This window comes from Hypanus sabinus, chromosome 10 (genome assembly GCF_030144855.1).
Source record: "Hypanus sabinus isolate sHypSab1 chromosome 10, sHypSab1.hap1, whole genome shotgun sequence".
In the NCBI taxonomy this organism is placed as follows: domain Eukaryota; kingdom Metazoa; phylum Chordata; class Chondrichthyes; order Myliobatiformes; family Dasyatidae; genus Hypanus; species Hypanus sabinus.
In genome coordinates this window covers 69,521,861-69,536,553 of record NC_082715.1, presented here as the reverse complement: position 1 = coordinate 69,536,553, position 14,693 = coordinate 69,521,861, and the positions used below count along the sequence as shown (strand labels likewise).

The 14,693-nt window shown below is 41.9% G+C and overlaps 1 protein-coding gene across 1 annotated transcript in view; it reads left to right on the top strand.

Moving 5' to 3' along the window:
• Window positions 1-14,693, top strand: part of agpat5 (1-acylglycerol-3-phosphate O-acyltransferase 5 (lysophosphatidic acid acyltransferase, epsilon)) — a 147,573-nt gene that overhangs the window by 63,511 nt on the left and 69,369 nt on the right. The window contains exon 6 of the mRNA XM_059982040.1: window positions 7,376-7,537. Within this exon, the coding sequence (XP_059838023.1) occupies window positions 7,376-7,537 (162 nt within the window). The remainder of the gene's footprint in view (window positions 1-7,375; window positions 7,538-14,693) is intronic.

Below are 14,693 nucleotides of genomic sequence, written 5' to 3'. Positions count from 1 at the left end.
TTCAAGAAGACCTAAAACAGAGGCTTTCAAAGCTGTGCAGAGCAGAGAATTTAAGGAAATGATGCAAAAAGAAGGAAAAAGCAAGAACAGACTTCTATAAAGATCCCTTTAAATATGTGAAAGGCATTTTCACAAAAGAGAAAAGCAGATCCTTGAAATTATCAAAAGAAGAGGTTGAAAGACATTTCAGAACCATCCACACTGAAGAGCTAATAGATGAACCAATACTTGTCCCAGCTGACATTCCACCAATCTCAACCTCACAACATCAATTTAACATCAGCTCTCCCAAGCTGAGTGAGGTGAAAGAGGCAGTGAAGAAGGCAAGATCAGCATCAGTGACAGGCCCTAACGGTGTTCTGTATTGTGTCTACAAGAACACCCCAGACGTTCTGAAATTTCTCTGGAGAAATATGAGGGATGCATGGGAAAAGCAAGTGTCCCCAAACCCTGGAGAAGAGCTGGGGGGAGGGGGGATAGTTTTGATCCCAAAAGAAAAGAATTCATCCACTATTGAACAGTTTTGCCAAATAAACCTTCTGAACATAGAAGGCAAGATCTTTTTCAGCATGTTGGCGCAAAGACTTACAAAGTAACTGTAACAAAACTATTTCTTTGATACGTCAATCAAAAAGGCTGGCATAGCAGGCTTCTCAGGATGCCTTGAACATACCAGCATCATATGACATTAAATCCAGATGGCTAAGAAAGAAGGAAAGGATCTGCATGTCTTGTTCCTCGACCTGGCCAATGCCCATGCATCAGTTCCTCATTCTCTCCTGTGGACTGCATTTGAATTCTTTCAGGTGCCTGCAGCAATAACAAATATGGTAAAACACTACTTCCTGGATCTGCAAGTTTGTTTCACATCATCAGTCTTCACCACAGCTTGGCAACCACTGGAAGTAGGCATCATGGTGGGGTGCACCATCTCCCCATTGGCCTTTACTATGGCAATGAAGCTCATTATCAGAGCCTGAAAATGGGCTGTGGGAGGAAAACGGCTACAGTTTGGTCAGTGGTTACCACCGATATGAGCCTATATGGATGATATAATTCTGAATTTTGGTTTATTGCCATTTAGACCATGGACACAGTAAAAATATAACAGTACTGACGTCAACTGTCCCCTGCACCAAGAGACTTCTGGAAAAGCTTCATCAAAACATCACATGGGCGAGGATGAAGATCAAGCCCAGCAAGTGCAGAAGCATCTCTATTGTCAAAGGTCAAATGTATGAAATCCCCATCAACAAGGTGGAAAAGCTTGAAAGAGTGATCAGCACACATGTGAAACAGTGGCTTGGACTTCCACGGTAAGTCCTGTTGGACTGTATGGGAACGGCAGATTAGAATTACCAATTGCAAGTCTTGTGGAAGAATTCAAATGCACCAAAGCAAGGTTGGTCATGACCCTCACTGAATCAGAAGATACTGTTATTCGAGCAGCGCTCCCCCCACCCCCCATGTGGTAACGGGGAGGAAGTGGACCCCATCTGAAGCCGTACAGAATGCTAAGTCTGCTCTTCACTTCAGGGATCTGGTTGGCCAAGTCCAACTTGGGAGAGCTGGGCTTGGGCTTGTCCCAAAGGCTCTTCAATGGCACAAGGCAACATCTATGCAGAAGAGACAGCTTGTGGTAGAGGTGGTGAGAAGACAGGAGGAGGCAGAGCGACATGCCAGGGCTGTCTCAATGGCCAAGCAGGGCCAATGGACTAATTGGGAGAGCCTGAAAAAGAGGAAACTCAGCTGGCATGACATCTGGGAGATGGAGGGATGTCGGCTTAGCTTTGTCATCAGAGCCACTTATGACCTCCTACCCACATCCCAGAACCTGATCCAGTGGTGGGAGAAGACCCCACTTACTCTCTTTGTCAAGCACCTGGATCACTAAGTACATTTTAACAGGATGCACCACGAGCCTCAGCCAGGTGCGGTATACTTGGCGGCATAACCAAGTTCTCAGACAGCTGGCATCAGTCTTGGAACAGAGGCGAATCGGCACAAATTTTCTCCCACAAACATTGTCAAGAAATGTTCACATCACATGATTTGGACCAGCAGGCCAACCTCCAGAGCACCATTTCACATCAAAGGAGGTAAGCATTCTGCAGTTTGCTTGGGATAGGAAAATGGATGTGGACTTGGGGAAAAAAATCTGGTGTTTCCTCTAGACATTGCGGCTACAACACTCCGGCCAGACATGGTCCTGTGGTCCACAGCAGCCAAGCTGGCATATGTTGTGGAATTGACAGTACCATGGGAAGATGGTATTGAAAAAGCTTATGAGAGGAAAAAGAAACTGGCAACTGAAGCTGCCCAGAACGGCTGGAAGACCAAGATTTTCCCTGTCGAAGTGGGATGCAGGGGATTTGTGGCTACATCTACGACCACTATATTGAAGAAGATGGGGGTAAGGGGTTATTTACTCCAACAACCAATCAAGTCCTTGTCAAATGCAGCAGAAGAAAGCAGTAATTGGATTTGGATTAAAAGGAAAGACAACAACTGGGCTGCAAGATGAAGACAGGAGGATATGCAACTGAGGTGGTGTATCTGGGATGTCAGGTAGCACCCTTGAGCCCTCTGGAGATGTCGTGGGCTTATCAATGAAACGTCAAAGAAGAAGGGTGCCCACCTGACGACCCGATGAGGTACCTACCCTCCTTGTCACCACTCCAAGCCCACTGGCAACATCGAGAGTGCCGAATTATAGGGATTGAAACATCAAGTCCTATTAGCTCTACTAGTGAGAATAAATCTGATTCTGATTTGATGGTGCAGTGAAAGGGCTCAAGGGACCAAAAAGGTTAGTTACAATTTTTGGAGGAAAGGAATGTTCAGATGAGATGGAAGCAGATTATTTTTTTGTTCTTTCACGCTGCCATTTCTTTCAATATATTTGAGGTATTATCATAGAAAATGTTTATTGTTCAAGGCTTGATTTTGAACTTTGAATTCTTGATCTCCCAGTCTGTCATGCTGTTGCCCTTGCATCTTATTGTTTTGCTGCACTGCACTTTTTTCAGTAAATGGAACACGATAATTTAAATTCTGCTTCTTCCTCCACACCCATTTTGTACTATGCTGGTATACTTATAGATGGATCAATTTGTGTGCATGATTATGAGGCCTCCTCTAGTCGGAATTGACCACGGGTGTTGCATTTGTCTATGTAGATGCAAGCCAGAACAGTATGATAGGAAGAGCAAGGTGTTGCCTGTGCCACAGGCTCCCATTCTTCAAACAGTTGATGAATCTAAAGGAACGGCAGAGACTGAAACAGATTGGCACCAGGCGTGTCACAGGAGTTACAAATCAGTGTTGAACTCATTGCAGAACTCCAACTCAGGATGTTTCCTCAGGTTTACTCCTGAAGTCTTCCCCATGAGCAGATATAGCTGCAAGGCTGTTGAGGTTTGAGATCAAAGTTTTTCTTCTCTTAAGTGAAGGAAAACTACATAGTATGCAAAAGAAAATCTTTCCATTGTATCTCAGTGCATGTGACATTAATTACTATTACCAGTTGATAGTCCTTGCTGACATACTGCTGGTACTCAGGAAATCCTGCACTTGTCATTTTCCTTAAATTCTGAAAATGTATTTTCAGAGTACCTACATGTCACTGTATACAACCCTGAGAATCTTGTGGGCATACTTAGCAAATCTATATAACAGTAACTAAACAGGATCAATGAACAACAAGCTATGAAATGCAAATATAAATAAATAGCAATAAATAACAAGTATGAAATAACATGAAATGAAAGAGCATGAAATAACAAGATAGAGTCCTTAAGGAAGACCATCAGTTGTGGGAACAGCAGAAATAGAATGAGTGTAGTTATCCCCTTTTGTTCAGGAGCCTGATGGCTGAAGAATGGTAACTGTTCTTGCACTTGGTGGTGTATTTCCTATCTTGCAGACTTCAGTCAGGATGGATTGGCTCCAACATCTCCTCCACAATCTCCATCAACAAAGGAGCACCTCAGGGATGTGTGCTTAGTCTCCTGCTTTCCTCCCTATACACCTATGACCGTTTCCTGATGACACCACTGTTGTGGGCTGTATCAAAGGTGCTGATGAGGCATTTGTACCGTCTACCTGATGGCAGCAGCGAGAAAAGAACTTTGCCTGGGTGGTGAGGATCTTTGAAGATGGCTGCTGCTTTTCTATGGCAGTGTTTCATGTAGATGTGCTCAGTGGTTGGAAGGGCTTGACCTGCGATGTACTGGGCCGAATCCACTGCCTTTTTAGGATTTTCCGATCAAAGGCATTGGTATTCCCATACCAGGCTGTAGCTAGTAAACACACTTTCCACCACACAGTTTCGGAAATTTGCCAAGGTTTTTGACGATTTGCTGAAATCTCCCTCTTGTATACTGATTCATCACCACTTTTGATATAGCCCACAACAGTGGTGTCATCAGCAAACTTGTATGTGGTGTTGGAGCTCTACTTACACACTCATAGGTGAAAAGTGAATAGAGCAGGGGACTAAGCACACATCCCTGTGGTGCTCCTGTGTTGATGGAGATTGTGGAGGAGATGTTGTTGCCAATCCACACTGATTGAGGTCTGCAAGTTAGAAAATCTAGGAACCAATTGCACAAAGAGGTTTTGAGGCCCAAGTCCTAAGAGTTTACTGATGAGTTTTGAAGGGATGATAGTATTAAATATGAGCTGTAATCAATGAAGAGCATCCTGATGTATGTATCTTGCTCCATGGTTGTGTTTCAGGGATGAGCAATTTGGAAAGGATTGAAAAGCAGGGGTTCCCAACCTGGAATCCATGGGCCCCCCTCGGTTAATGGTAGAGGCCGATGGTGTTTAGAAAAAGTTGAGAACCTCTGCTGTAGAGCTTTGATCAATATCCATTCATTTAACAACTTAATGGAAATAGATAAAAGGTACTTTCATTTCACATACACAAAACAATCAGCTACTGCATTTCTTATTTTATCAGTGATTGTCCTTTAGTTGATCTTAGCTAGATGTGAATTACGTGTAGCACCAGTGAGCTTTTGGGTTAATGTTCAAAAAAATAATATACTAAATGTTGGAGGAACTCTGCAGGTCAGTCAGCATTGATAGAGGGAAATAAACAGTTAACATTTCAGGCTGAAACCCTTCATCAGGACTATGATCAAGACTCGGGGTCTCTGCCTGAATTGTTATTTCCATAGACGCTAGCTGACTTGAGTTCCTCCAGCATTTTGTGTGTGTTGCTCTGGATTTTCAGCTGCTGCATGTAGAACGACTCCCTTTTATAAATGCATGCATGTCTGGAACTTGGTTATCACTTCCAAGCGTAAAACATCTAAATTTGCTGACGCATTCCTGTAGGTAAAATCTGTCAACATGCTTCTCTGCTGGACTTCGCCAGGTGATGTCTGTGTGTACAGAGAGAGACTGAAGAGCGCAGCACCAGTGAAGAGGATTAGGAAGAGTTGGACAGCAGAGGTGGAGGAATGAATTTGGGATTGTTTCAAGTTAGTGGATGGGATCACGCTCAAGGATTCGTCAGCAGACTGAAATGAACATACTGCAGTCATCAACATCGTAAGGGCAAGTGTGTGCCCACAGAACTATTTTAAGGCTTCCCCAACCAGAAGCCCTGGATGAGCCAGAAGATTCCTAATTTGTTGAGGGCACAATCTGTGGTGTTCAGGGTTGGTGACTCAGTTTTTCAGAAGTCCTGTGCGACATCTAGAAGCCGTTGTCAATGCAATAAGGCAATTTCAGACTAAGTTGGAATCACAGATGGGCGCTTGACAACTTGTGGCAGGGCTTTGCGCAATGTAACATCGTACAAGGTGAGATTGGGTTTTACAAGAGGCAGTGACCCATTGACCCCCAGATTAGTTCATTGCCTTCTTTGCATGCTTTGATAGGAAGAACTATGACAAGCCCCCACATCTCTGGATGACCCTATACCTTAAATCTCCAATATTCCGACATTCTTCAATAAGATGAATCCATAAGAGACATCTAGTCCAGAGGGTGTCCCTGTCCAAGTACTGAAGTTCTCTGTGGACTCTCACTACTGCAGTTGGGCAGGAGACTACTGCAGTTGGGCAGGAGATACAGAAGCTTTAGGTCCCACACCATCAGGTTCAGGAACAGTTATTACCCTACATCTATTAGGCTCTGGAATTGGCGTGAATAACTTCACTCACCTCAATGCTGGACTGATTCTGCAACCTTACATGCTCATTTTCAAGGACTCTTTGCAACTCAACTTCTCAGTATTATTTGCCCAGTTTGTTTTTTGTACATTATTTGTTTGTTTGTCTTTGAATAGGTATAATTTTTCATAAATTCTATTACATATTTTTCCCTGTAAATACTGACAAGGAAATTAATCTCAAGGTAGTAAATGGTAACTTATGCATACTTCAATATTATTAATCTCAGTATTGCTGGTACAGACAGTGTAGTCCATCCCACTTCCTCAAGTTTGTGACCAGTTCTCTTCTTTTGCTGATGTTGAGAGAAAGGTTGTTCTCTTGACACAAAGACTCTGTCTGTGTGTTCTCTTTCTGATTATAAGAGATGTAGTTAATGCAGAACCTATTCACACAGTCATGAGTGTGTAGGGTGTAGAGTTAATGGGCTGATGATACAGCTTTAAGGAACGCCAGTGTTGAGGATAATCATGACGGAGATGTTGAATGCAGTCATTTGGCCACAATCCAGTTGCAGGTGGAGGTGCTGAATGCTAGGTCTCAGCATTTGGAGATGAGTTTGTTTTGAATCCTGATATTGAAATGGTAATGGTATTGAAATCCCATTATGTGCAGTTTGTTTCTGAATAAAATGGGGGAAAAATAAATGCTATTGATTATAGATCACTGCAGTTACCCAGAATCAGAATCAGGTTTAATATCACTTAATATATGTTGTGCAATTTGTTTTTTTGCAGTTGCAGTACATTACATTACACAGAAATAAAAAAGAAAATTGTAGTAAGAAATATAAAAGATAAGTAGTGCAAAAAGCAAATATGAAATATGTATTTTATATTATTGTAGTAATATTTAGGTTGAAAATTGTTAATGAAAATACTAAACAGGTCCATCCTGAACCGGTAAGATAAAACATTGGGAAGTGATTTGACAATGAACATGATTGAGAACTGTTCAGTCCAGTCCTCCTGTTCTATAATTCCAGAGTTTAAGTGTTTTTGTTGAAATTAGAATTCTTTATTCAATCAAATACTTTTGTATGATGGAAGAGGAATTTCACTTCATATCAGGTATAAATTTAATTCCGTGTATAGATTATTTAAATTTCAATGTTCTGTCTTTGTACGTTAGTGTTGCAGATATATCTTCTAAGCTTACAAGGTAAATGTATCCTTGTTCACTTTCAGGGCTACCAGAGTTAAGCCATGTAATGTCTCCACGTGTGAAGGCGACACAGATAGCAGTTAACACCTTGAGGTGCCACCTGGATGCAGTGTATGATATCACAGTAGCATACGAAGGAACCGTGAAAAGTAATGGGCAGCGGACAACAGCTCCTTCCATGCCAGGTCTGTACCAATACGTTAAAGATGTTCTCTTGGTAAGATAATTGTGCTGTTTTGTTTCCCTGTTATAAGAGAGGCACCATTAAACTGGAAAATAATGCAAAGAAGATTGTGCAAATATTTTTGGGACTCCATGTTATGGGAAGAGATTGGGCAGGCGTAGATAGATATTTCTGTTGATCCCAAAGGAAATCACAGTGTCACAATCGCATTACAAGTGCACAGATATGCAAATATTAGAAAAGTAAGAAAGAATAAAAAAAAATGTTACCTCGAACAGTCTAACAGGAGGGGGTCATTACTTCCCCAACTATAGGTTTGTTCATCATGGAGCCTAATGGCCATGGGTAAGAGTGACCTCTTTGGAGCAGCACAGAATCTGTGGCACATTATTGAATGTACCATGATCAGCCAAGGTGGCATGCAGAGGGTGAGAAATATTGTCCAGAATTGTCAGGATTTTCAGTAAGGTCCTTTGTTCTACCACAGCCTCCAATGTGTCCAGTTTGATTCTTATAGCAGAGCCAGCCTTACTAATCAGTTTATTGATCCTGTTGGCATCACCTGTATTGATGCAATTTCTCTAGCACACCACTGCATAGAAGATTGTACTGGCGACAACAGACTGGTAGAACATATGAAGGAGAGGCTTGCATACGCCAAAGGACCTCAGTCTCCCTAGGAAGTAGAGGTGAATCTGGCAATGCTTGTCTGCAGCCTCTGTTAATGCTTCACTCAAACCTGTTTTCCTGGTGCACCCCCAGGCACAGTCGGCTCTCCTTATACACGGGGGATTGGTTCCGGGACCCCCTGCGGATAACAAAAAATGTGGATGCTCAAGTCCCTTATTTAACCTGTCTCAGTGCAGTGGTCTTTAGGACCAGTGGAACCCCGAACTTTATTTAACATGTGTCAGTGCGTGGACATTAGGATAGGACCTGGCAGTGCAGTGTTTCAGTTCACGAAAATAATTACAATCCCAATTGAAAATAAGGTGGAACTAATAAAGTGATTGGAAAGAGGTGAAATGCCATCGGTCATCGGAAAAGAATTAGGCTACAATCAGTCAACGATCACAACAATTTTAATGGAGCATGTGAAAGGCCCTGCCCCGATGAAAGCTACAGTTATTGCTAAACAACGCAGTGGTTTAGTTATTGAAATATGTATGTTTCTTAAGTTTTATATGCATAGGAAGGTAAAATATGTACCATATACTAAGAAAAACATTTGACTGACTGATGCTAAATAATACCAGATGTACCTGTTCTGACTTCAAAACTGACTTATAGGCTGACTCAGGAATGGAACTCATTCATAACCCTGCCTGTACTTTTAAGTCATTTCTGGATTGCTTACAATACCTAATACAATGTAAATACTATGTAAATAGTTGTTTTACTGTATTATCTAGGGAATAATGACAAGAAAAAGTAGACTGTACATTCTCAAACAACGAGTGTTGGAGAGAGAACTTCAGTTTTCTCTATCTGCGGTTGGTTGAATCCGTGCATGCGGAATCCGCGGATAAGGAGGGCCAACTGTATTTGTAGGTCCTCACAGCATCCATGTCCTCACCATCAATAGTAACGGGGAGCTGCGCAGGCTTCGTCTTCTTAAAGTCCATTACCATCTCTTTTGTCTTACGGATGTTGAGCTGCAGATGATTCAGCTTGCATTATTTGACAAAGTCCTCTGCTAGGGCCCTGTATTCATCCTCCTTTCCTTCCTTTATACACCCAACTGTTGATGAGTCATCAGAGAATTTCTGCAGATGACATGACTCGGTGTTGTGTCTAAAGTCCGAGGTATACAGGGTAAACAGGAAGGGAACTAATACCATCCACTGTGGGGCCCCAGTGCTGCTTATAGCCCTGCCTGACACACAACTCTGAAGCTGCACAAATTATGGTCTGTCTGTCAGACAGGTAGTCCATTACCCAGAATACAATGGAAGTGCCAACCTGCATTGAACATAGCTTATCCCCCAGTAATGAGGGCTATATGGTATTGAAAGCATTTGAGAAATGAAAAAAACATGATCCTTACAGAGCTGCTTTGCTTATCCAAATGAGAGTAGGCTCTGTTCATCAAGTAGATGACAACATCATTGACTCCAACATGCTATTGGTTGGCAAACTGCAGGGGATCAAGGGCCGATCTGACCAGGGGTCAGAGGTAGGCCCAAACTAACCTCTCAAGTCTGTGATGTGTGAGGTCCGGGCCACTAGACAGCAGTTTTTCAAAACTTTTGGTTGGCCCTTCTTGGGTACTGGGATACTGTGTGCTTGCCATACAGTTGGGACCCTTTCCAGCTGTGAATCAGATTGAAAATGAGCTGGACAACTCCACACAGCTTCTCAGCACACTCTTTCAGAGGACCTTTGGGGCGGGGGGGGGGGGGGGGGGAGGGACATCACACCATCCAGTTCCAGTGTTTTATTCCTTGCAGGGTCTTTGTCCTCAATGAATAAAATCATAGGGGCATACATGGGATAAATACTGAATGCATTTAATCCGAGACTGTGGAATCAAAAACTAGAGATCGTTAGTTTAAAGTGAGACAGGATAGTTTTAATGAAGGGTAACTTTTTCACATTAGGGTTGATGGATATATGAAATGAGCTACCAGAAGAAATGGTTCAAGCATCTGGATATGTTCATGAGTGTTAAAGGTTTGGAGGGATATGAGACAAATACTGGCAATTGGGATTAATTTAGATGGGTATCTTGAATGGCATGGAAGATTTGGACCAAAGGGCCTGTTTCTATGCTACATTAGTTTATGAACAAAAATCCTGGACAAACTGATTGTACGACAAAGCAGGTAATGCAGATAAGCCATGATGTTGGACTCAGTGGAATGAAAAACAAGAGTACACATGAATGGGACTTTTCTCATTGTTTGTGATTATTTCCACAGTATATTCGTAATCTGTGCTGTTAAGCCTCCTTTACTAAGTTTGATAATGCTTCCAGGTAATGCTGTGAATAGTCTGAAATTATAAATTACTGCTAATCAGAAACGAAAGCTTCCCCAAACATACAATACAGTATGTTATTCAGCATTTCTAATGCCCTTCCCTTGGACAACATTGGTGGCGCGGAGAGGGGAGACTTGCAGCTTGGGCAACTGCCGGTCTTCCATTTTTAAAAAAAAAACTTGCCCAGGCTTGTGCCCTGGAAACTTTCCAAGGCGCAAATCCATGGTCTATCGAGACTAACGGAGGCCTACACACATTCAGCACATATCATGTTTGGGAGTAGAATAGAGAACAGTGATATATATTTCTCCAGCACAAAACTGGTCTCCATGTTTAAATATACCCATGGACTTAGCCTCCAGCACAGTCTGTGGCAGAGCATTCCACAGATTGACTACTCTCTGACTAAAAAAATTTTTCCTTAACTCTGTTTTTAGCCCCTCAATTTTGAGGCTGTGCCCTCTAGTTCTGAATATCACCGCCACAGGAAAACATCCTCACCACATCCACCTTATCTAGTCCTTTCAATATTCGGTAGGTTTCAATGAGATCCCCCTGCATTCTTCTAAATTCCAGTGAGTACAGGCACAAAGCTGCCAAGTGTTCCTCATGTTAACCCCTTCATTTTTGGAATCATTTTCGTGCACCCCCTCTGGACTTTCTCCAATGACAACACATTCTTTTTGAGATATGGGGCCCAAAATTGTTGACAATACACCTACTGTAGCCTGACTAATGTCTTATAAAGCCTCAGCATTATCTCTTTGCTTCTATATTCTATTCCCCTTGAAGTAAATGACAACATTGAATTTGCCTTCTTTACCACCGACTCAACCTGTAAATTAACCTTGGAATCTTGCATGAGAACTCGTGAGTGCCTCTGCACCTCTGATGTTTGAACCTTCTCCCCATTTAGATAATAGTCCACGCTATTGTTCCCTTTATCAAAATACATTATCATACATTTCCTGAAACTGTATTCATCTGCCACTTCTTTGCCCCTTCTTCCAATTCGTCTTAAGTCCTGCTGTAATTGCATTGCTTCCTCAGCACTACCTTCCCCTGTGAAAATGTGATAAGTAGCTGTCCCAATACTGACCCCTGAGGAACATCTGTCACTGGCAGCCAACCGGAAAAGGCCCTGTTTATTCCCACTCGCTGCCTCCTCCCTCTCAGCCAGTTCTCTATCCATGCCAATATCTTTCCTGTAATGTCACAGGATTTTGTCTTGTTAAGCAGCCTTATGAGTGGCATCTTATCAATGCCTTCTAAAAATTCAAGTAAATGTGATCCACTGCCTCTTCTTTGTTCACTCAGCTTGTTACTTCTTCAAAGAACTCTAATAGATTTGTCAGGCCAGATGTCCCTTTACAGAAACCATGCTGACTTTGACTTATTTTATCACTAGTCTCCAAGTACCCTGAAACCTCATCCTTAATAATAGACTCCAACAATTTCCAACCCTTAAGGTTAGGCAAACTGGCCTGTAGTTTCTTTTGCTTTTCTCTCTTCATAAAGAGTGTAGTGACTTCCAATGACCTGGTCTCCACAGCTGTCTGTGGCAATGAATTCCACAGATTTACCACTCTTTGGTGAAAGAAATTCCTCCTCATGTATGTTCTAAAAGGATGCCTCCTATTTTGAGGATGTATTTCTCAGCCTCAAATACAATTACTTAGCTCAACATGGAAGATGTTAGCAACAATTTTTTTTGAAACAGCAATAACCTACTTTGGGGATGCTTGCTTTGGATCTGGACCAGCACTATTCTACACCAGATCTACACAAATTCAGGTATTACTGGAGAACAGAGAGATGAGGGGAGAGAGACTGACTTCGGTCAAGGCAGCATTTGACAGTGCACAGCAATCTAAAGTCTACATGGGGAACACACTCTAGCAGTTGGAGTTCTACCACTCACATTAGGTGGTTGTGGTTTTGACAGGTCATTAATCCCAGCCCTGCTGGGATCCTTTAGGGCAGAGTTTTAACATGACCATCTTCATCAATGGTTATCCTTCTCGCAGTATTAGAAGTGTGGATGTTCTCTGACTATATCATGTTGAATTCCATCTCTATTAGAAAATGAAGCACTCCACGCCTTCAATGCCTAGTGCAGGACAGATGTATTCCAAAAATGAAGAAATGCCCAGATGACAAAATAGTACAACTGCGGCTCACAAGGGAACTCAAGGCTAATGTAAAAACAAAAAAGAGAGGGCATACAACAAAGCAAAGATTAGTGGGAAGATAGAGCATTGGGAACCTTTTGAAAACCTACAGAGAGCAACTAAAAGAATCATGAGAAGGGAAAAGATGAAATATGAAAGCAAACCAGCAAACAATATCAAAGTGGAGATTAAAACCTTCAAGTATGTTTTAAAAATCATTCGTTTGAGAGTGGATATAGGACTGAAAGGACATGAGACCAGAGAAATAATAATGGGGGACGAGGAGATGGCAGATGAATTGAATGAGTATTTTGCATCAGTCTTCACTGTGGAAGACTCTAGCAGTGTGCCAGGTGTTGTAATATGTAAAGGAAGAGAAGTCAGTGCAGTTACTATTACAAGGGAGAAGGCGCTGAGGTATAGAAGTCACCCGGACGAGATGAACTGCACTCTACGGTTCTGAATGAGGTAGTGGTAGAGATTGTGGAGGCATTAGTTATAATCTTTCAAAAATCATTGGACTCTGGCATGGTACCACAGGACTGGAAAATTGCAAATGTCACCCACTCTTTAAGAAAGGAAGAAGGCAGCAGAAAGGAAATTATAGGTCAGTTAGCCTGACCTCAGTGGTTGGGAAGATGTTGGAGTCAATTGTTAGTTTAGGTTATGGAGTACTTGGTGACACAGGACAAGATAGGACAAATTCAGCATGGTTTCCTTGAGAAATCTTGCCTGACAAACCTGTTGGGATTCTTTGAAGAGATTATCAATAGGACAGATAAGGGGGATGCAGTGGATGTTGTATATTTGGACCTTCACAAGGCCTTTGACATGGTGCCTCACGTGAGGCAGCTTACCAAGTTCAGAGCCACTGCTATTACAGGAAAGTTACTAAGATGGTCAAAGCATTGGCTGATTGGTAGGAGACAGCAAGTGGGAATAAATGGATCTTTGGTTGGCTGTCAGTGACTAGTGGTGTTCCATAGAAACCAGTGTTGGGACCGCTCCTTTTAATGTTGTATTCAGGTTTCCCCCACTATCCGAAGGTAGAGCATTCCTATGAAACAGTTTGTAAGCCAAAATGTTGTAAAGCGCAGAAGCAATTACTGTTAATTTATATGGGAAAAATTTTTGAGCGTTCCCAGACCCAAAAAATAACCGACCAAATCATACCAAATAACACATAAAACCTAAAATAACACGAATAAAAGCAGGAATGATATGACAAATATACAGGCTGTATAAAGTAGAAATATTGTATGTATGGTGTAGTTTCACTTACCAAAATCGGGAAGACAGTGAACCAAAATTGATTTGGAGAAAAAAATTGGCACGTACATGCATGTGCGCATACATGCATACGTAGGTATATGCATAATCACGTACACGCATGTACGCACAACTGCCCACACAAGGCTTTACAGTCATGGTAGTCTTTTTCGGAGTAAATACACATATAAAGCGGCCGTCTTTTTTTCGTAAAAGTGAAAATCTTTCTTGGTTAATGAAAACCGGTACTAATATAGGTCTTTTGTAACAGCGAGCTTTTGTAAAGCGAATGTTCAAAAAACTGTGGCCACCTGTATCAATTATTTAGATGGTGGAATAAATTGCTTTGTTGCCTGGTTTGCAGATGATATGAAGATTCATGGAGGGGCATGTAGTGTTGAGGAAACAAGTAGGCTGCAGAAGGACAGAGTAGGAGAATGGGCAAGAATGGCAAATGAAATACGATGTTGGAAAATGCATGGTGAGACACTTAGTCATGGCAGTAGAAATAAATGTGAGCACTTTTTTAACTGGTGAGAAAATCCAAAAATCTGAGATGCAAAGGGACTTGGCAGTCCTTGTGTAGAACACCTGAAAAGTTAGCTTGCAGGTTGAGTCAGTAGTGAGGAAGGCAAATATAATATTAATATTCATTTCAGGATGTCTTGAATACAAGGACTGGGCTATTTTGCTGAGGTTTTATAAAGCACTGGTGAGGCCTCACCTTGAGTATTG